Below are 14,723 nucleotides of genomic sequence, written 5' to 3' on the forward strand. Positions count from 1 at the left end.
TGGTCACCAAGACCATCACCACACATGCAAACCAGAAGCCGTGGATGACAGCAGAGGTTCATGGGCTGCTAAAGACCAGGAATGAAACATTCAGATCAGGAGATAAAGCAGCCCTCAAAACAGCAAGAGCCAATCTGTCCTGTGACATCAAAAATGCAAAACGGTCATATGCTCAAAAAATCAACAACCACTTCACAGACAGCAGAGACACACGGAGCCTGTGGCAAGCCTTTCAGACCATCACCGACTACAAGCCCCAAGCCCCCGCCACAGGCCTGTGACAATGACACATCCCTCCCAGATGCACTCAACCACTTTTATTCATGGTTTGAAATGCAGAATGACACACCTGCACAAAAACTGCCGACACCTCCCTACGACCAGGCGCTCTGTCTGTCCCCAGCCGATGTATGGAAGACCCTATCTAGGATTAACCCACGCAAGGCTGCGGGTTCTGACAACATACCTGGCCGTGTACTGAGAGACTATATGCTGCACAGCTGACAGATGTCCTAACAGATATCTTCAACACGTCGCTGAGCCAGGCAATCGTCCCCACATGTTTCAAATCCACAACAATCATACCGGTACCAAAGAAATCACCTGTGTCCTGTCTAAATGACTACCGTCCCATAGCACTGACTCCAATCATAATGAAGTGCTTTGAGAGGTTAGTCATGCACAACATGAAAACCAGCCTCCCTAACACACTCGATCCGCTCCAGTTTGCATACCATCCAAACCGCTCTACGGATTATGCAATTTCCTCCACCCTTCACCTGGCATTTTACCCACCTAGAAAATAAAGACTCCTATGTTTGAATGCTGTTCATTGACTTCAGTTTAGCATTCAACACAATAATCCCACAACAGCTCTTCAACAACCTAAACGTGCTGGGCCTTAACAACTCCCTCTGTAATTGGATCCTGGACTTTCTAACCGGAAGACCTCAGTCAGTTCGTGTCGGCCACAACACCTCGAGCACTACCACACTGAGCACAGGTGCCCCACAGGGCTGTGTGCTCAGCCCGCTGCTCTTCACGCTGCTGACCCATGACTGCACTGCCAAGTTCAGCTCCAACCACATCATCAAGTTCGCTGATGACACAACGGTGGTAAGTCTCATCAGCAACAACGATGAAATGCACTACAGAGAGGATGTGGCACCGCTGGCTGAATGGTGTGGAAATAACAACCTGTCCCTCAATGTGGGGAAGACAAAGGAGGTTGTGATGGACTTCAGGAGAAACTCTGTTGACCACCCCCCACTGACCATCGACAGCTCAACTGTGAAGAGAGTCAGCAGCACTAAATTCCTGTGGGTGCACATCACAGAGGATCTTACCTGGACCACCAACACCATGTCACTCTCTAAGAAGGCACAACAGCACCTACACTTTCTCCTCCGGCTGAAAAGAGCAAGTCTCCCTCCACCCATCCTCACCACTTTCTACAGGGGAACCATTGAGAGCGTGCTGATCAGCTGCATCGCTGTCTGGTATGGGAACTGTAGTGCAGCAGACCGGAGGACCCTACAGCAGAGAGAGTGAGAGACTTACAAGCGTCTTTCTGCTCCCGCTCTGTGTCACGTACCACGACAGAAAATTTGGGAAATTTTGGGGTACTCTTTGGGGTACTCTACATTCACAATCAAGGCTGTAGCGGTGACAGTTGGGCTTTTATTATATATAATAGCGCTGTTATTACTTAACTGCCAAAAGGGAACAACTCGTGCGCTGGTTTTAAATCCTCACGCGCAGGAAAAGCCCGAGCCGCATGCATCACAGTCGCTCTAGTGCGCGTAAAACTCATAGCCCGCACATTACAAACTCTCTCTGGCGCGAGGAACAGCCAGAGCCGCGAGCATCACAATCTCTCTCGTGTGCGGAAAACTCAAAGCCCGCACATTACAAAATCTCTCCGGTGCGAGGAAAAGCCAGAGCTGCACGCATCACAAACTCTCCATTATTATTATTAGAGTTAGACTTATAGTTTTATGGTATTATGAGCTTATTTATTAAGATTGCATAAATAAAACAAACTAATAACTAGACATTATTATTTATTTATTAATTTTTGTGGCGGGAAAGTATATACTGTATATAATAATCATCATAATCGTACAACCGTGATTATTCCTCAGACTATAATCGTACCAACAAAATCTATAATCGTTGCATCCCTAGTAACAATTCAAAAAGCTTTGTGTTGGGAATAGACAATAAATTGTACAACCTATTATAGACTACTGTAAAATCATGTTTTGATTTACATAGTTATGTACTTGCCCGCTGCTACATTATAAGTACATTGTACTTCTAGAAAATTCTTAAAATATTGCCTTGAATTTTGGCTAGTCAGCATGAGATGTGTAAAGCTGGTTACAGAGGTCTGCTGGGGTGAATTATAATTCATAACATGAACAAGACGTTTGTGACCTGATTTCTGCAGTTCACCAAATCACACCATTTTTTTCAATTCATCACATCAACTGGAAATCAAGTGTTTGTCTTTGCGGTTAGTTGACTGGCAATGAGTGGCTTTGTGTCTGCCCTTTTGAGTGTATTGTCGTGTATGTGTGTGGTACGCTAACTAGAAGTCTGTGGTTTTGGTGTGTCTGTGTAGATGTGTAGCCTTCTTATGTATGTCTGTTTCCCTGCTTGGAAGTACACACGCTCATACGTACGAGCACACACACACAAACAATGCAACAGGTCAGGAAGTGGCGAGCTGTAAACTCACTTGTCTTCCGTTTGAAGTGACAACTCTCCTTAACACCTTCAAATTAATATCAATTGAAGTCTGTATTAGTACTGTATATGCTTAGATTTACGTCCTGATACGTATTATTTTTACCAAAGCATGAAATGGATATCTGAGAAGACACAGTATTTGGTAAGCTTAAACTGGTGGGATCATACGACTGCAGATTCAATTATTCACTTTCAGAATCAAGTATAGCTAAGTATGCTCACGCGTACCTAATCTGTCTTTGGTTACAGAAGCTTTCAGTACACATGGAAAACAACAGAAGGACCCAAAATAATGAAAGAAATATGTAACGTTTAAAAGACTAAAACTATGAAATCAAAATACGTTAATAATGTAGCATGTATTTGAAGTTTATTGTTGTATTACTAACAATACATTTTATTATTTTATTTTAAGGACATTTTTATTTACTTTATGCTCAATTTTTGTTACTGGGTTGTCTTGCAACATGAAATCCATTTTATAATCTGGCCTCTGAAACAAAACTTCAGAACATGTCGAAGTGAGCTTGAATCTGTAAAACATGAGGGCATCTGCGAGTGTCTCCGTTTGTCTGACATGTGAGCATGAGATTCCGACTCATCGGTTTTAGGGATGTTCATATTGACCGTTTAACCGTAAATGGGTTAATACTATCAGTCAAACAATTTAGTTCAAGTTAATTTCAAGTTCATTCATTTATAGAGCACAATTTAAAACAGCCACAAGACTGTGTGCTGATAATGAAACAGCGCTATGGAGTTTAAATGGACCCAAAACTCACGCGCATGGAATCCGCGCATGCACGCTCGATGCAAACGCGCATAATGATAACCACGCGCGGAAAGCTGCTCCGCGAGGGCTCATTTAAACTCCGCGAGCGAGCAGAACAGTATCCGCAATCGGAAAAGAATCCTCGCGCGAGCGCATTTCTGCTCCGCGAGCAAAAATTCAAAGCAGAGGCTGTGACGAGCGCGCGCGCGATTCTCTCTATGCTCTCGCAACTGCTCAACACTTGCTCGCTCGTTGAGTTGACTTCTGAGACTTTGGAGGCTGGACAATGGCAGACTTCTCCGATCCTTTGATTGGTCACTTTTAACATGCACTCACCTACAGTCTCCGACATGTATCTTACCCGTTGTACAGGCGTCTTAATTTGGCATAACACGATACTTTTTTCCGTTTTTAAACTTGGGTTACAGTGTTATGTGTGCCCTTGGCTTTGGATCTACATATTTGGCATCTTGACAGGAAGTTAGAAATAAATAGTTTGGTATGTGTATTCATAATTGCTTTTGTATTGTTAATAATTTTCATGAAATTGTTCTAAAATGAGAATTAATAAATGGCTACAACAGTATAACTCAAAGCACAAGTTATTATTAATTACAATATGATGTACTCTCTAAAATTTAATTTAAATAATTTATTTGTTTTGCTTTATTTGTTTTGAAAATATTAAAACGGGCTATGCCAGTAAACAGATATTAGATAACTCAAATTTAATGACTACAGGAGACATTTAATTATATTATTATAGTATGTTTTAAATAGGTCACACATGACATGTAAGTTTAACTGCTATATTATATAGCATAATTTTTGTTGACAGATGTAAGAAATCAAAATGTCACTTCTTAAAATACTAACACATAGCTAAGGCAAGGTAATACACTAATCATTCGGTAGTAAGACATGTAATCTTTAGGTGACTGCATGTAGGTGAGTGCATGTTAAAAGTTACCAATCAAATGAGCGGAGTGATTGGTAACTTTTAACATGCATTGTCCTACCTCCAAAGTCTCAGAAGTCAACTCAACGAGCGAGCAAGTGTTGAGCAGTTGCGAGAGCATAGAGAGAATCGCGTGCGCGCTCGTCAAAGCCTCTGCTCGCTGACTGAGTTTTTGCTCGCGGAGCAGAAATGCGCCCGCGCGAGGATTCTTTTCCGCTTGCGGATACTGTTCTGCTCACTCGCGGAGTTTAAATGTGCCCTCGCGGGGCAGCTTTCCGCGCGTGGTTATCATTATGCGCGTGGATTCCATGCGCGTGAGTTTTGGGTCCATTATAACTCCATACAGCGCCTCCATTGTGGCGTAATGTCGCAACTGCAGTTACAAATGACAGTCTGATAAATGCACGCAGCATCTCTTGGCTCTCAGGCGAGAGCCTGAGGCGGCACGACATTTGACGGAGTCGGCCGCCTCCAATTTCTCTATGCAGGAAAAACCCTGCATATATAGTAAGTACGCAAACTTTTGGAACTGAAAGCAATCGTGCGTGTCAGGGGGACAGACAAAGAGTTCGCAGGAAATAAGGTGAAAGGGACTTTTTGACTGTTTAAATGGTAAGATGCTTTATTGCATTCCTCTTTTACATGCGGTAAATAAAGTAACTTTATTGGTAGTTCATTGGTAATGTATTCCCGTTTGTAAAAAATAATTAATTATTATCGAGTAGGTCTAGTTTTAAAAATAGTTTTGAGGCAAGATCTGGTCTAGTATTGTATGGCACCTCATTGTTACGTGATGTTTAAGGAAAATTAATTTTAGTATTTGTGGCTTGTGTTTTCAAAATTATGTTCCCCTGCATTTCAGAAATTTTGCCTAAACACATTTATTTTGCACATTGTGACTTGATTCTGGCTTATTTCGTTTATTTATTATAAAGGTATATTCTGTTCTAAACAATTTCTGTAAATTAATGTTTGATTGTTTTTTGGTGCATCAATGTTGCGCTGTACCCTTAACCACCTGGTGTCATCCACACATGCATGGGCACGCGCACACACACAAACACACGCAGACGTCTGATTCGACTATCAGTCGACTATAGTCGAGACGTGACAATTCTGATTCGACTATGTAAATTCTTAGTCGGGGACACCCCTAAAAAACACATAAACTGAAAGAAAAATAAAACAATTAAATTACAGACCAGAGGAAAACAGATCAGCATTCAGAGAGCGCAGAAAATAAGCATAAAAATACAAAATAAAATTTAATAAAAGTGGGTTATTGGTAGGCCAAATCAAACAAGTTTTCAAGCGAGATATGCTCGTCTAATTTTAATGACTCTTCAAAGTGGACACCCATATTGCGCACACGAGAAGATCTGAAGGATGATAAGCTGCCCAGATCTAGGATGGAAGCCTGAGAATGAGCAGATGGGCTAAAAACAATCACCTCTGTTTATCTTCATTTAACGTAAAAAAAATTGACCTAGCCAGATTTTAACCTCATCTATGCACCGTAGTAGGGTACTCAGAGCTGAAGGATCGTTCCTGTTAATAGGTAGATAAATCTGGGTATCGTCAGCATAAAAATGAAAGGACACCCCATGCCGTCTAAAAATGGAGCCCAGAGAGAGAATAGGGAGGGCGCCAATATCGAGCCTTGAGGAAGGCCACATGTGAGTTGAGCAGTGGAGGAAGAGAAGTTGCCTAGTTTGACAGAGAATTTTCTGTCAGATAAAAATGACTGAAACCACTTTGGACCGTCCCTTTTATGCCCAAATCAGACTCTAGTCGAGATATTAAAATAGAGTGGTCCACGGTATCGAAAGCTGCTGAAAGATCTAACAGAACCAGGACCACAGAATCCCCAGAATCTGTAGCTAAAAGAATATCATTTCATACTCTGAGAAGGGCTGTTTCCGTACTATGAGCAGGCTTAAAACCAGACTGAACATTTTCCGTAATACAGTTATGTTTTAGAAAGAACTGCAGTTGGTCAAACACAATTTTTTACAAAACCTTGAAATAAAAGGCAGGACAGAAATGGGACGAAAGTTGTTAAGAATAGAAGTGTCTAGTGAAGGCTTCTTGAGAAGTGGAGTGACAGTAGCTACTTTAAGAGTAGCAGGAACAGAGCCAGTTGAAAGACACTTATTGACAAAAGACAACAGGCCTGGCCCAACAGTGTCAGCGATTCATTTTAAAAATTTAGGATGTGTAGTGTCATAAGGGAAAAAAGACAGTTTGATATTACCAATGGGTTCAAATACATCCCAAGAGACAGGATGCAGAGAGAGCTGAGAAAGTACAGTATGGAGAGAGTTTACTTTGGGTCTCAAATTTTAGATTTTACATGTTTTCAGTAATAACAGAGTTAATAGTTGAAAAAAGCACTTAAGGAGTGGATTGGTATTTTAAAATTAAGTCAGAGAAATAAGAAGCCTTTGCAGATTTTGCAGCAGACTGATAAGATGACAAACTATCTTTAAATAACTGAAATGAGATGTGAGATTTATCTGTCTTCCATTTGCGCTCTGCCTTTCTACATTTAAAAGATATGTTTATTATTTTTTAAGTTAAATAATATTGATAATATTTTTTAAATAGTAGTAGTAATAATAATAATTATTCAATAATACGTTGTTAAATAACTATTAAATCATACATGTTTTTTTGTTTTCTGTATGGTGAAAGAAAAATATGGCACACATGTTACCTCACGGAGCGTGCAGACAGCCTCCGAAACGTTTTTGAGACCTATTAAAATCCGATCACGCAAACAATAGGTTACTCTCATGAGCCCGGTTCTCCGAAACATCGAGTGGAGAGATCAACCTATGGGAAGGGCATCCGTACCTGACCTCTGCAGAAGCATCCAAATGCACCAAGTCTGGCTGCAGCACCCCATGGCGTCGAGCGAACTAAAAACTGAAACAGTGTGAAAAATAAATAAATAAAGGCAGAGAGTATTTGCACTAGGTCCGCCCACCAATATGTGATTGGAATAGAGAAAGTGTAAGAACGACGCCATTTCAAACAGCGATTTCAGTGGCGTAAGGTGTCGAATCTGTATAGCGTGGCACGGGAAACAGGTCTTCTAGTCCAACTCTTGCTGAAATCGCTCTTATATCTTTTTCTATCACATTACAGATCATAAAGGCATTTGTTTTCAATAAAATTTATTTAAGACTTAAACTTCCTTTTTATTCATAAAGTTTATGTTTAGGGTAATGTTAGGGGTGTAGGGCTTTAATATGTCAATAAGTTGCCATCATTTTAATAATTTTTATAAATATAATGATTTACGCTCTGTTGTTATTGCATAATGTTTAATGCACAACAATACTGAGGTGCAAATAGTAACGTTATGTGTCACTATGAATAAGTATCAATAGCATCTAACTACTATTTCTACTTAATCCAAAGAAAATACAGCTATTTTCGGTTAGTGTAAAATTGCTGCCTTGGGCGGGCTATTTGTACTCCGTGTAAATAGACACAAAAAATGTTTTATCAAAATAAATATTAATGTGTCTTTTCACTTATATCCATTGAAAACATTAATAACGTTACTGTTACAGTGACAACACAAGTGTCTCATGACATCACGGCGTTAGTGAAAGTCAAGTGTCACGAGCGGTCTTGTCCAAATGGCGCAAAAACGAATTTCAGACTTTTTTTACCCAACATTAATGTCCTCATGCAATACTACATCAGCGTCAACACAGAAAGAAAGGCCACTTTCGGAGTTTTGTGTGCAGGACAGCAGTAATGTAAGACAGTTTTTTCTTTGTGGCTAATAGGTCTACAGACAGAATGTGTAACGTTACTGGTTGATTTCTATGTGCTGTCGCCGTGCAGCATGCAGTTGTTTAATCGCGTTTACCCATGGTTTATTATAGGTTGATGTTTGGGTGGTTAAGCTGCCGCCGCGCAGCTAGTTTCGTTCAACAGAATGTGCTTTGGCTATAGGCATACATATAACATGCGTTTATGTACACTTGCATCCTTCTTTATTCTCGGCAGCAACTAACGTTAATTTTTGCCTCCGTTATTTATTAACATTAAACTTAAGCGGCTTGCCCATGGCACAGTCATAACTTCTGCCCTGGCAAAAAAAGAATCACAGCACCCCCTGCTCAAAATAGCTCTGATGTTTCCTGGGGGCTGCACTCCCTACGATTCATATGCCAATGCTATAGCGTCCACAAGCCAATGTGAGGGGGCGCCCATGAAATAAAGAGCTGGTCGCTCTTCCGGAAAGCACTGGTCCTGGTCATATATGTCTGTAATGCACGACACAGAGCATTCAGCCTTCGTTATGCTGCTGTTTGCATGTACAAATAAATCTATGAATTTTTTTTTGTATTTCTTGTTGACGTCACAGACCCATATCGACTGTAGCTGACTGTGCCTGATTTCGAAGTCTGCGTCCTCCGGATGTCGCATGCGAAGGCGTATGCGGCCGAAAAACACGACCTCCGGAGGACGCAGCCTTTGAAATGAGACGCAGCAGGTATTTTTATTTAATTCCAATTTAATATTAATTCTTATCAGTTAACGGTTAATGTTCGGTTACGAGCGTCGGTTCTCGGTAAGGGAAATTTACTGAAATGAGCATCCCCTAATTGGTTTCCTTCCTCTTTCTTCTGTCATCTCACATGCACACGTACAGACAGTGCCAAAAAATTGGCTCTGTTGACATAACAAGTCCATTAAATGTGTACAGATGCTTTCTTGGAAACCCATGAAGAGTGAAAAGAGTTAATGTGACATAACAGCCCACAGAGATTTGTTTCCCACCATCATCTGTATTGTTCAGGAAGTTTTCAAAGTTCTCAAACTGAAAACCGCACGCATGATATGGGTCGTGTTAGACTGTCAATATGGGTTCATCACAGATAATCGAAAAAAAGAATGTTTTTTATTAATAAATATTTTGCTGAAATAATATTAAGCTCCCATTGCACATTTTTACCATAATGGAGCCTGATGTTTTATATTTGAGTTTTTTTGCATTATGGTATTGATATGTAGAGAGAGATTTGCGCTTAAAGGAATAATTCTGAAATAACAAAATGTTTCATTCATAGTTTACTCATCCTCATGTCAACCCACATATACTGTAGCTCAAAATATTAATCAGTTTCTCTCACAAAGTATTGTTTTGGTTCAGAATATATATACTGTATATATTTATATTAACCCATTTGGATTACTTTAATGATGAATGTATGTGGATGATAACATGAGAACGTTTAAAAATATATTTGTTTGCGATTCAGTTGATTGAATATAATGTGATAAAGTGATGAATAATATTACAATGCTAAAAATTCTTGTTATTGACATTGCTTATATTCACCCATTTCTCGCTCTCTCTCTCTGTCTCACACACTCAGAGAGAATATGGCAGTATGGATCCAGGCCCAGCAGCTGCAGGGAGATGCTCTGCACCAGATGCAGTCTCTCTACGGACAACACTTCCCCATAGAAGTGCGACACTACCTGTCCCAGTGGATAGAGAGCCAACTCTGGTATGTGACGTCACTGAATTTGAACTACCCCTGTCATTTTGCCATTTGTGTAATTTATCAGTGCTATTATGGGTGTATGTGTTTTCACTCTCAGGGATGCAATAGATTTAGAGAACCCTCAGGAGGAGATTAAAGCAAAGCGTTTATTGGACAGCCTGATCCAGGAACTACAAAAGAAAGCTGAGCATCAAGTGGGGGAAGACGGATTCTTGCTAAAGATCAAATTAGGACATTATGCTTCACAGCTAAAGGTTACACGCACATACATTGTGGTTCTACTGGTTCTTGTGTGCAATTCAGGTTGGACAAGTTCAAAATAAAAAATAATTGCTTGATTAACATGCCAGATTCTTCATTTAAACACGCCTATAAGCTTCTGTATAAAGGTTTTTACGCACACACATAGAAATATGTGTGAAGACCCACCCAGTGGAAAATTGTATTGCTAAGCCATTTCTTTTGAACTTTATGACAATATGTTACCTCTTGAAATAGCAACAGTACACTCCAAAAGAACATACATAAGAAAATGATCACATAGAAAATATACCAAAGAGCGAATAACACATGATCTGAACTTGTAACAGGTGAAACTCTCACCATTTTTAATAAAATAATTTGAAAAAATCTGCATTATTCCAGTAATAAAATAAATGGCATACACTGGTTATACTACAGTCAATTTCCTATTAAGATATGGGTTCTATATGATACATATTGTCACGGCCGGCTCAAAGCCGTGGCAAATGATGGAGACTACGAGCACAATTTAAAGCAGAAAGTATTTATTAACGAAATAAACATTAAAAGACATAATTAAATAAAAAAGGTTCCATTCGAAATAAGATAAATAAAGGACATAATTATCACAAACCAAAAATAAGCAAGCACATAAGTAAACTAATCCATAAACAAAATAAATAAACGAAACGAAGGGACAACCCAAAACAAAACAAAGACAAAATGAGCCCCATTCTTCAGGAAGCTCCAACCTTTTAAAGTTCTTAACAGGTGTCTTGAATTATCAGTACAAAAAGTTCCACTCCCTCCGCCAGCTGAAGAGGGATGGCCCACAGGCACATCACTGTAGAATACTGTAGATTGTAAAGAGACCTTATAAAATGAATGCTTGTGTTCGACACAAATTACATGTGTTTGTGGGACATATCAATTCATAATAAAAAAAGTGTTTTAAAGAGAACAGGACAGTCAGGAAAATACAGACGCAGCCTCTGTGTTTACTGTCATTAGTGTCGTGGGATGTACTAGCATGTGTTCAATTAAAACAAAAGATGGTAGATAGAGGCGTGTGTTTATCTAAACCTGATTGCGTGTGTGTTTGCAGAGCGCATATGATCGCTGCCCCCTCGAGCTGGTGAGATGCATCAAACACATTCTGTACACAGAGCAAAGGCTTGTGAGAGAGGCTACGAATGTAAGTGAACCCACAGTGTTGTTGGAAAGCTTGAGTCAATTGACAGTTCATTTGAATTAACTATGAAAAAATATTCATCAGAGTCATCATCATCCAGATGTCCTCGCAGTTTTTTGACAATATGCCAGTATGAGAGCTTTTGTTTTTTTTAACTAAGCATTTGCGGTCGAGAATATTAAAAAGAAAACACATTTCAGTGAAACTCTTGACCGTGAGGTGCCAGACTGGTTGTCATTCATACAGTATGTGTCTGTGGTTGTGATTAGCAGTCGAGCTCACCAGTAGGCGGGCTGATGGACAGCATGTCTCAGAAGTACCATCAGATAAATCAGGTGTTTGAGGAGCTCCGAATATTGACGCAGGACACAGAGAATGACCTCCGAAAACTACAGCACAACCAAGAGTACTTCATTATACAGTACCAGGAGAGCCTCAGAATACAGGGTATGTACACACTTAACCAGTGACACGAAACACAAAGTCATCATATAGCAAAAATATAGGCACAGCTTTATACTAAACATACATGGATTAAAGTCGATAGCAAGTCTAATTTTGCCTCCTAGCGTTCAGGTCAAGTCACCTTTTACTTTTGCACAAACAGTAAACCAATGATCAATTTGTTTTATTAAATTGTTTTGCACAATTCTGGGCCAGTAATACCTATATAATAATTCTTGATTCTTTGTTTGGCTGTAAGCTAAATGTTTGGGAGTTGTCATTTATTTGATATTACTAATAGCTCGTTAAAATGAGTCACTAGCTATTTGCTTTTTTTCTTAGCCTTGGCGTGCTTGTAACTTCTTTACAAAGATTTTTATATTCAAAAAAAGTTGGCAAGAAAATCCTAGATAGCTGGTAGATAGCATCACACCCCAATTTGCACAGACGGCTCTTGAACCAGTAAATATACAGGAATATTGATGTTTTATTAGTAAAGCTCATGTTTGTGGACGAAAATTTCTTCTGTGTTACATGCAGCCCAGTTATCGAGCCTGGCCACGCTGCCCCCAGCAGACCGACAGTTACGAGAGCCCAGTCTGCTCAGCAAGAGAGCCACAGTAGAGGCCTGGCTGACCCGAGAGGCCAATACCCTGCAGAAATACAGACTGGTACATGCATGCCAACAACACGCACAATACCTTCAATAAAAAAGTTTTTGAAAAGAAAGAGTTTCTCGATAGAGCCTCAATATGATCCACACAAAGCACAAAAACAAAGTTCTTTTCAATACAAATCTGCATGATATGATCCACTTCCTTATGTAAAACAGCTTGAACAAGAGTCAAGTCATATTCAGTAGCTCACTTCTCCTTAGCGCTTTATAATTGATCAAAGCAAGTTTATTTTAAGCTCACAGTATGCACAGACCTGATTTAGGACTCGAGAAGAATGCAGTTCTTTTACTAAGTCAAGGTCATATGTGTCATGTCTGTGTGATGTTATATGAGCTTACACGCGTTTGTGTGCGCTCAGGGCCTGGCAGAGAAACACCAGAAGACGTTGTCATTGCTACGGAAACAGCAGACGGTGATTCTTGACGATGAGCTGATTCAGTGGAAGAGACGTCAACAGTTGGCTGGCAACGGCGGGCCCCCCGAGGGAGGACTGGACATACTACAGTCATGGTACACACACACACGCACGCTAAGACAGTTATGTAAACGATGATAAGCATGTGCGTTTTGCACAAAACATGCGCGTTTACATCACACACCCACACACAACAAATGCAGGGAGCAGATCTTTCTGCTTTTGTTATTTCAGAGTATGTGTGTGTGTCCACATGCACAGGTGCGAGAAGCTAGCTGAAACCATTTGGCAGAATCGTCAGCAGATCCGGAGGGCGGAGCACCTGAGACAGCAGCTGCCCATTCCAGGCCCCATCGAAGAGCTGCTCACCGAACTCAACAGCACCATCACTGATATCATCTCAGCTTTAGTCACCAGGTGTGTGTGTGTGTGTGTGTGTGTGTGTGTTCGAGAGAGAGAGAGTGGTGCTGGGAAGTGCTCAGCAGGAATATAAGAACTCAATGATTATATTTTCAGTCCTTTTCACATGGGATTATGGGTACTGTAGCAATGGCAAATGTACATTAGCGCACTATTTTACCCACTATGCACTCTGAAAAATTGTCCACTCAGAATTCGGACAACACTGTTGGTTGACAGTTAATGGGAGTGATTTACAAGACGGCTACAGAGATTGGTGGTTGCAAAGGGCAGAGACGCAACCAACGCCCTTGCTGTGTATGTGCGTATAAGTGCTGTCCATTTCTAGACATTGTTAGAATTTCATTGATGACCTCATAGTGCATCTCCAGCCACACAGTACATATAAAGAAATACAATGCCGTCCTTTTATGTGTGTTTTTGTGTTTCTATAAATTTTCAATATGTATTCACAATAAAAAGAATCTGCCACTTAAAAAACACAAAACAAATGTTAACGTTACAGTGTTTCACAATTTGTGAGAACGATGAACATCACAAGCCAATGACAAACATCTCCCAGTGCTAAATAAATGAGGGGTGATGCATTACTCACCCTGCTTGTCTGAATTTGTGAGCAATTTCAACAGAGGCCGTGTCTGAGAGATTCATCTAATGTGATACACAAGGGAATGTCCACAAACTTCTCTCTTTTACCACAGGGGAAGAACGCAGGGGTTCATTCAAGTGTGCGTGGTGCCTCAGGCCATGTAGTCACTGGAACATTGAGCTTAATGGGAGCTGTGCTGCTTTTAAAAACCATCAGTGCCTGAATTTATTTTCATCACTCTTACATGTATAACTGGATGATGTGTGTGTGTACTGTATTTACCAAGCTTTCTAAACGGATTATGTCTTTAACTAATATTACTCAAACCCACTGTGCATCTTCAAAATAAAAATTAGGAATACGTTTTTTTAATGTGTGTGGAGAGCTTCTATGAAAAGGTGTTGGTGTTTTTTACGTTGGCAAGCATTGAGTTTATATGTTCGTGTTGTTTCTCCAGTACCTTCATTATTGAGAATCAGCCTCCCCAGGTGCTGAAAACGCAAACGAAATTTGCGGCGACTGTGCGTTTGCTGGTGGGCGGCAAACTCAACGTACACATGAACCCGCCACAGGTCAAAGCCACCATCATCAGCGAGCAGCAGGCCAAAGCCCTGCTGAAGAACGAGAACACCAGAAAGTGAGTGGAACCGGCGCAGACACATACAGGTTATGTTTAGGAAGCCCTGTGTTGATGATTCATTGAATTACTAAATCTGGATGTGCAA

General features: G+C 40.3%; 1 protein-coding gene across 1 annotated transcript in view; it reads left to right on the forward strand.

The window, feature by feature from the left end:
* Positions 1–14,723, forward strand: part of plcl5 (phospholipase C like 5) — a 135,526-nt gene that overhangs the window by 44,599 nt on the left and 76,204 nt on the right. The window contains exons 3-10 of the mRNA XM_057345470.1: positions 9,887–10,021; positions 10,116–10,272; positions 11,367–11,456; positions 11,726–11,900; positions 12,438–12,568; positions 12,933–13,084; positions 13,251–13,406; positions 14,456–14,635. Coding sequence (XP_057201453.1) covers positions 9,894–10,021; positions 10,116–10,272; positions 11,367–11,456; positions 11,726–11,900; positions 12,438–12,568; positions 12,933–13,084; positions 13,251–13,406; positions 14,456–14,635 — 1,169 coding nt within the window. The 5' untranslated portion in view covers positions 9,887–9,893. The remainder of the gene's footprint in view (positions 1–9,886; positions 10,022–10,115; positions 10,273–11,366; positions 11,457–11,725; positions 11,901–12,437; positions 12,569–12,932; positions 13,085–13,250; positions 13,407–14,455; positions 14,636–14,723) is intronic.

Source organism: Triplophysa rosa, linkage group LG11 (genome assembly GCF_024868665.1).
Source record: "Triplophysa rosa linkage group LG11, Trosa_1v2, whole genome shotgun sequence".
NCBI lineage: Eukaryota > Metazoa > Chordata > Actinopteri > Cypriniformes > Nemacheilidae > Triplophysa > Triplophysa rosa.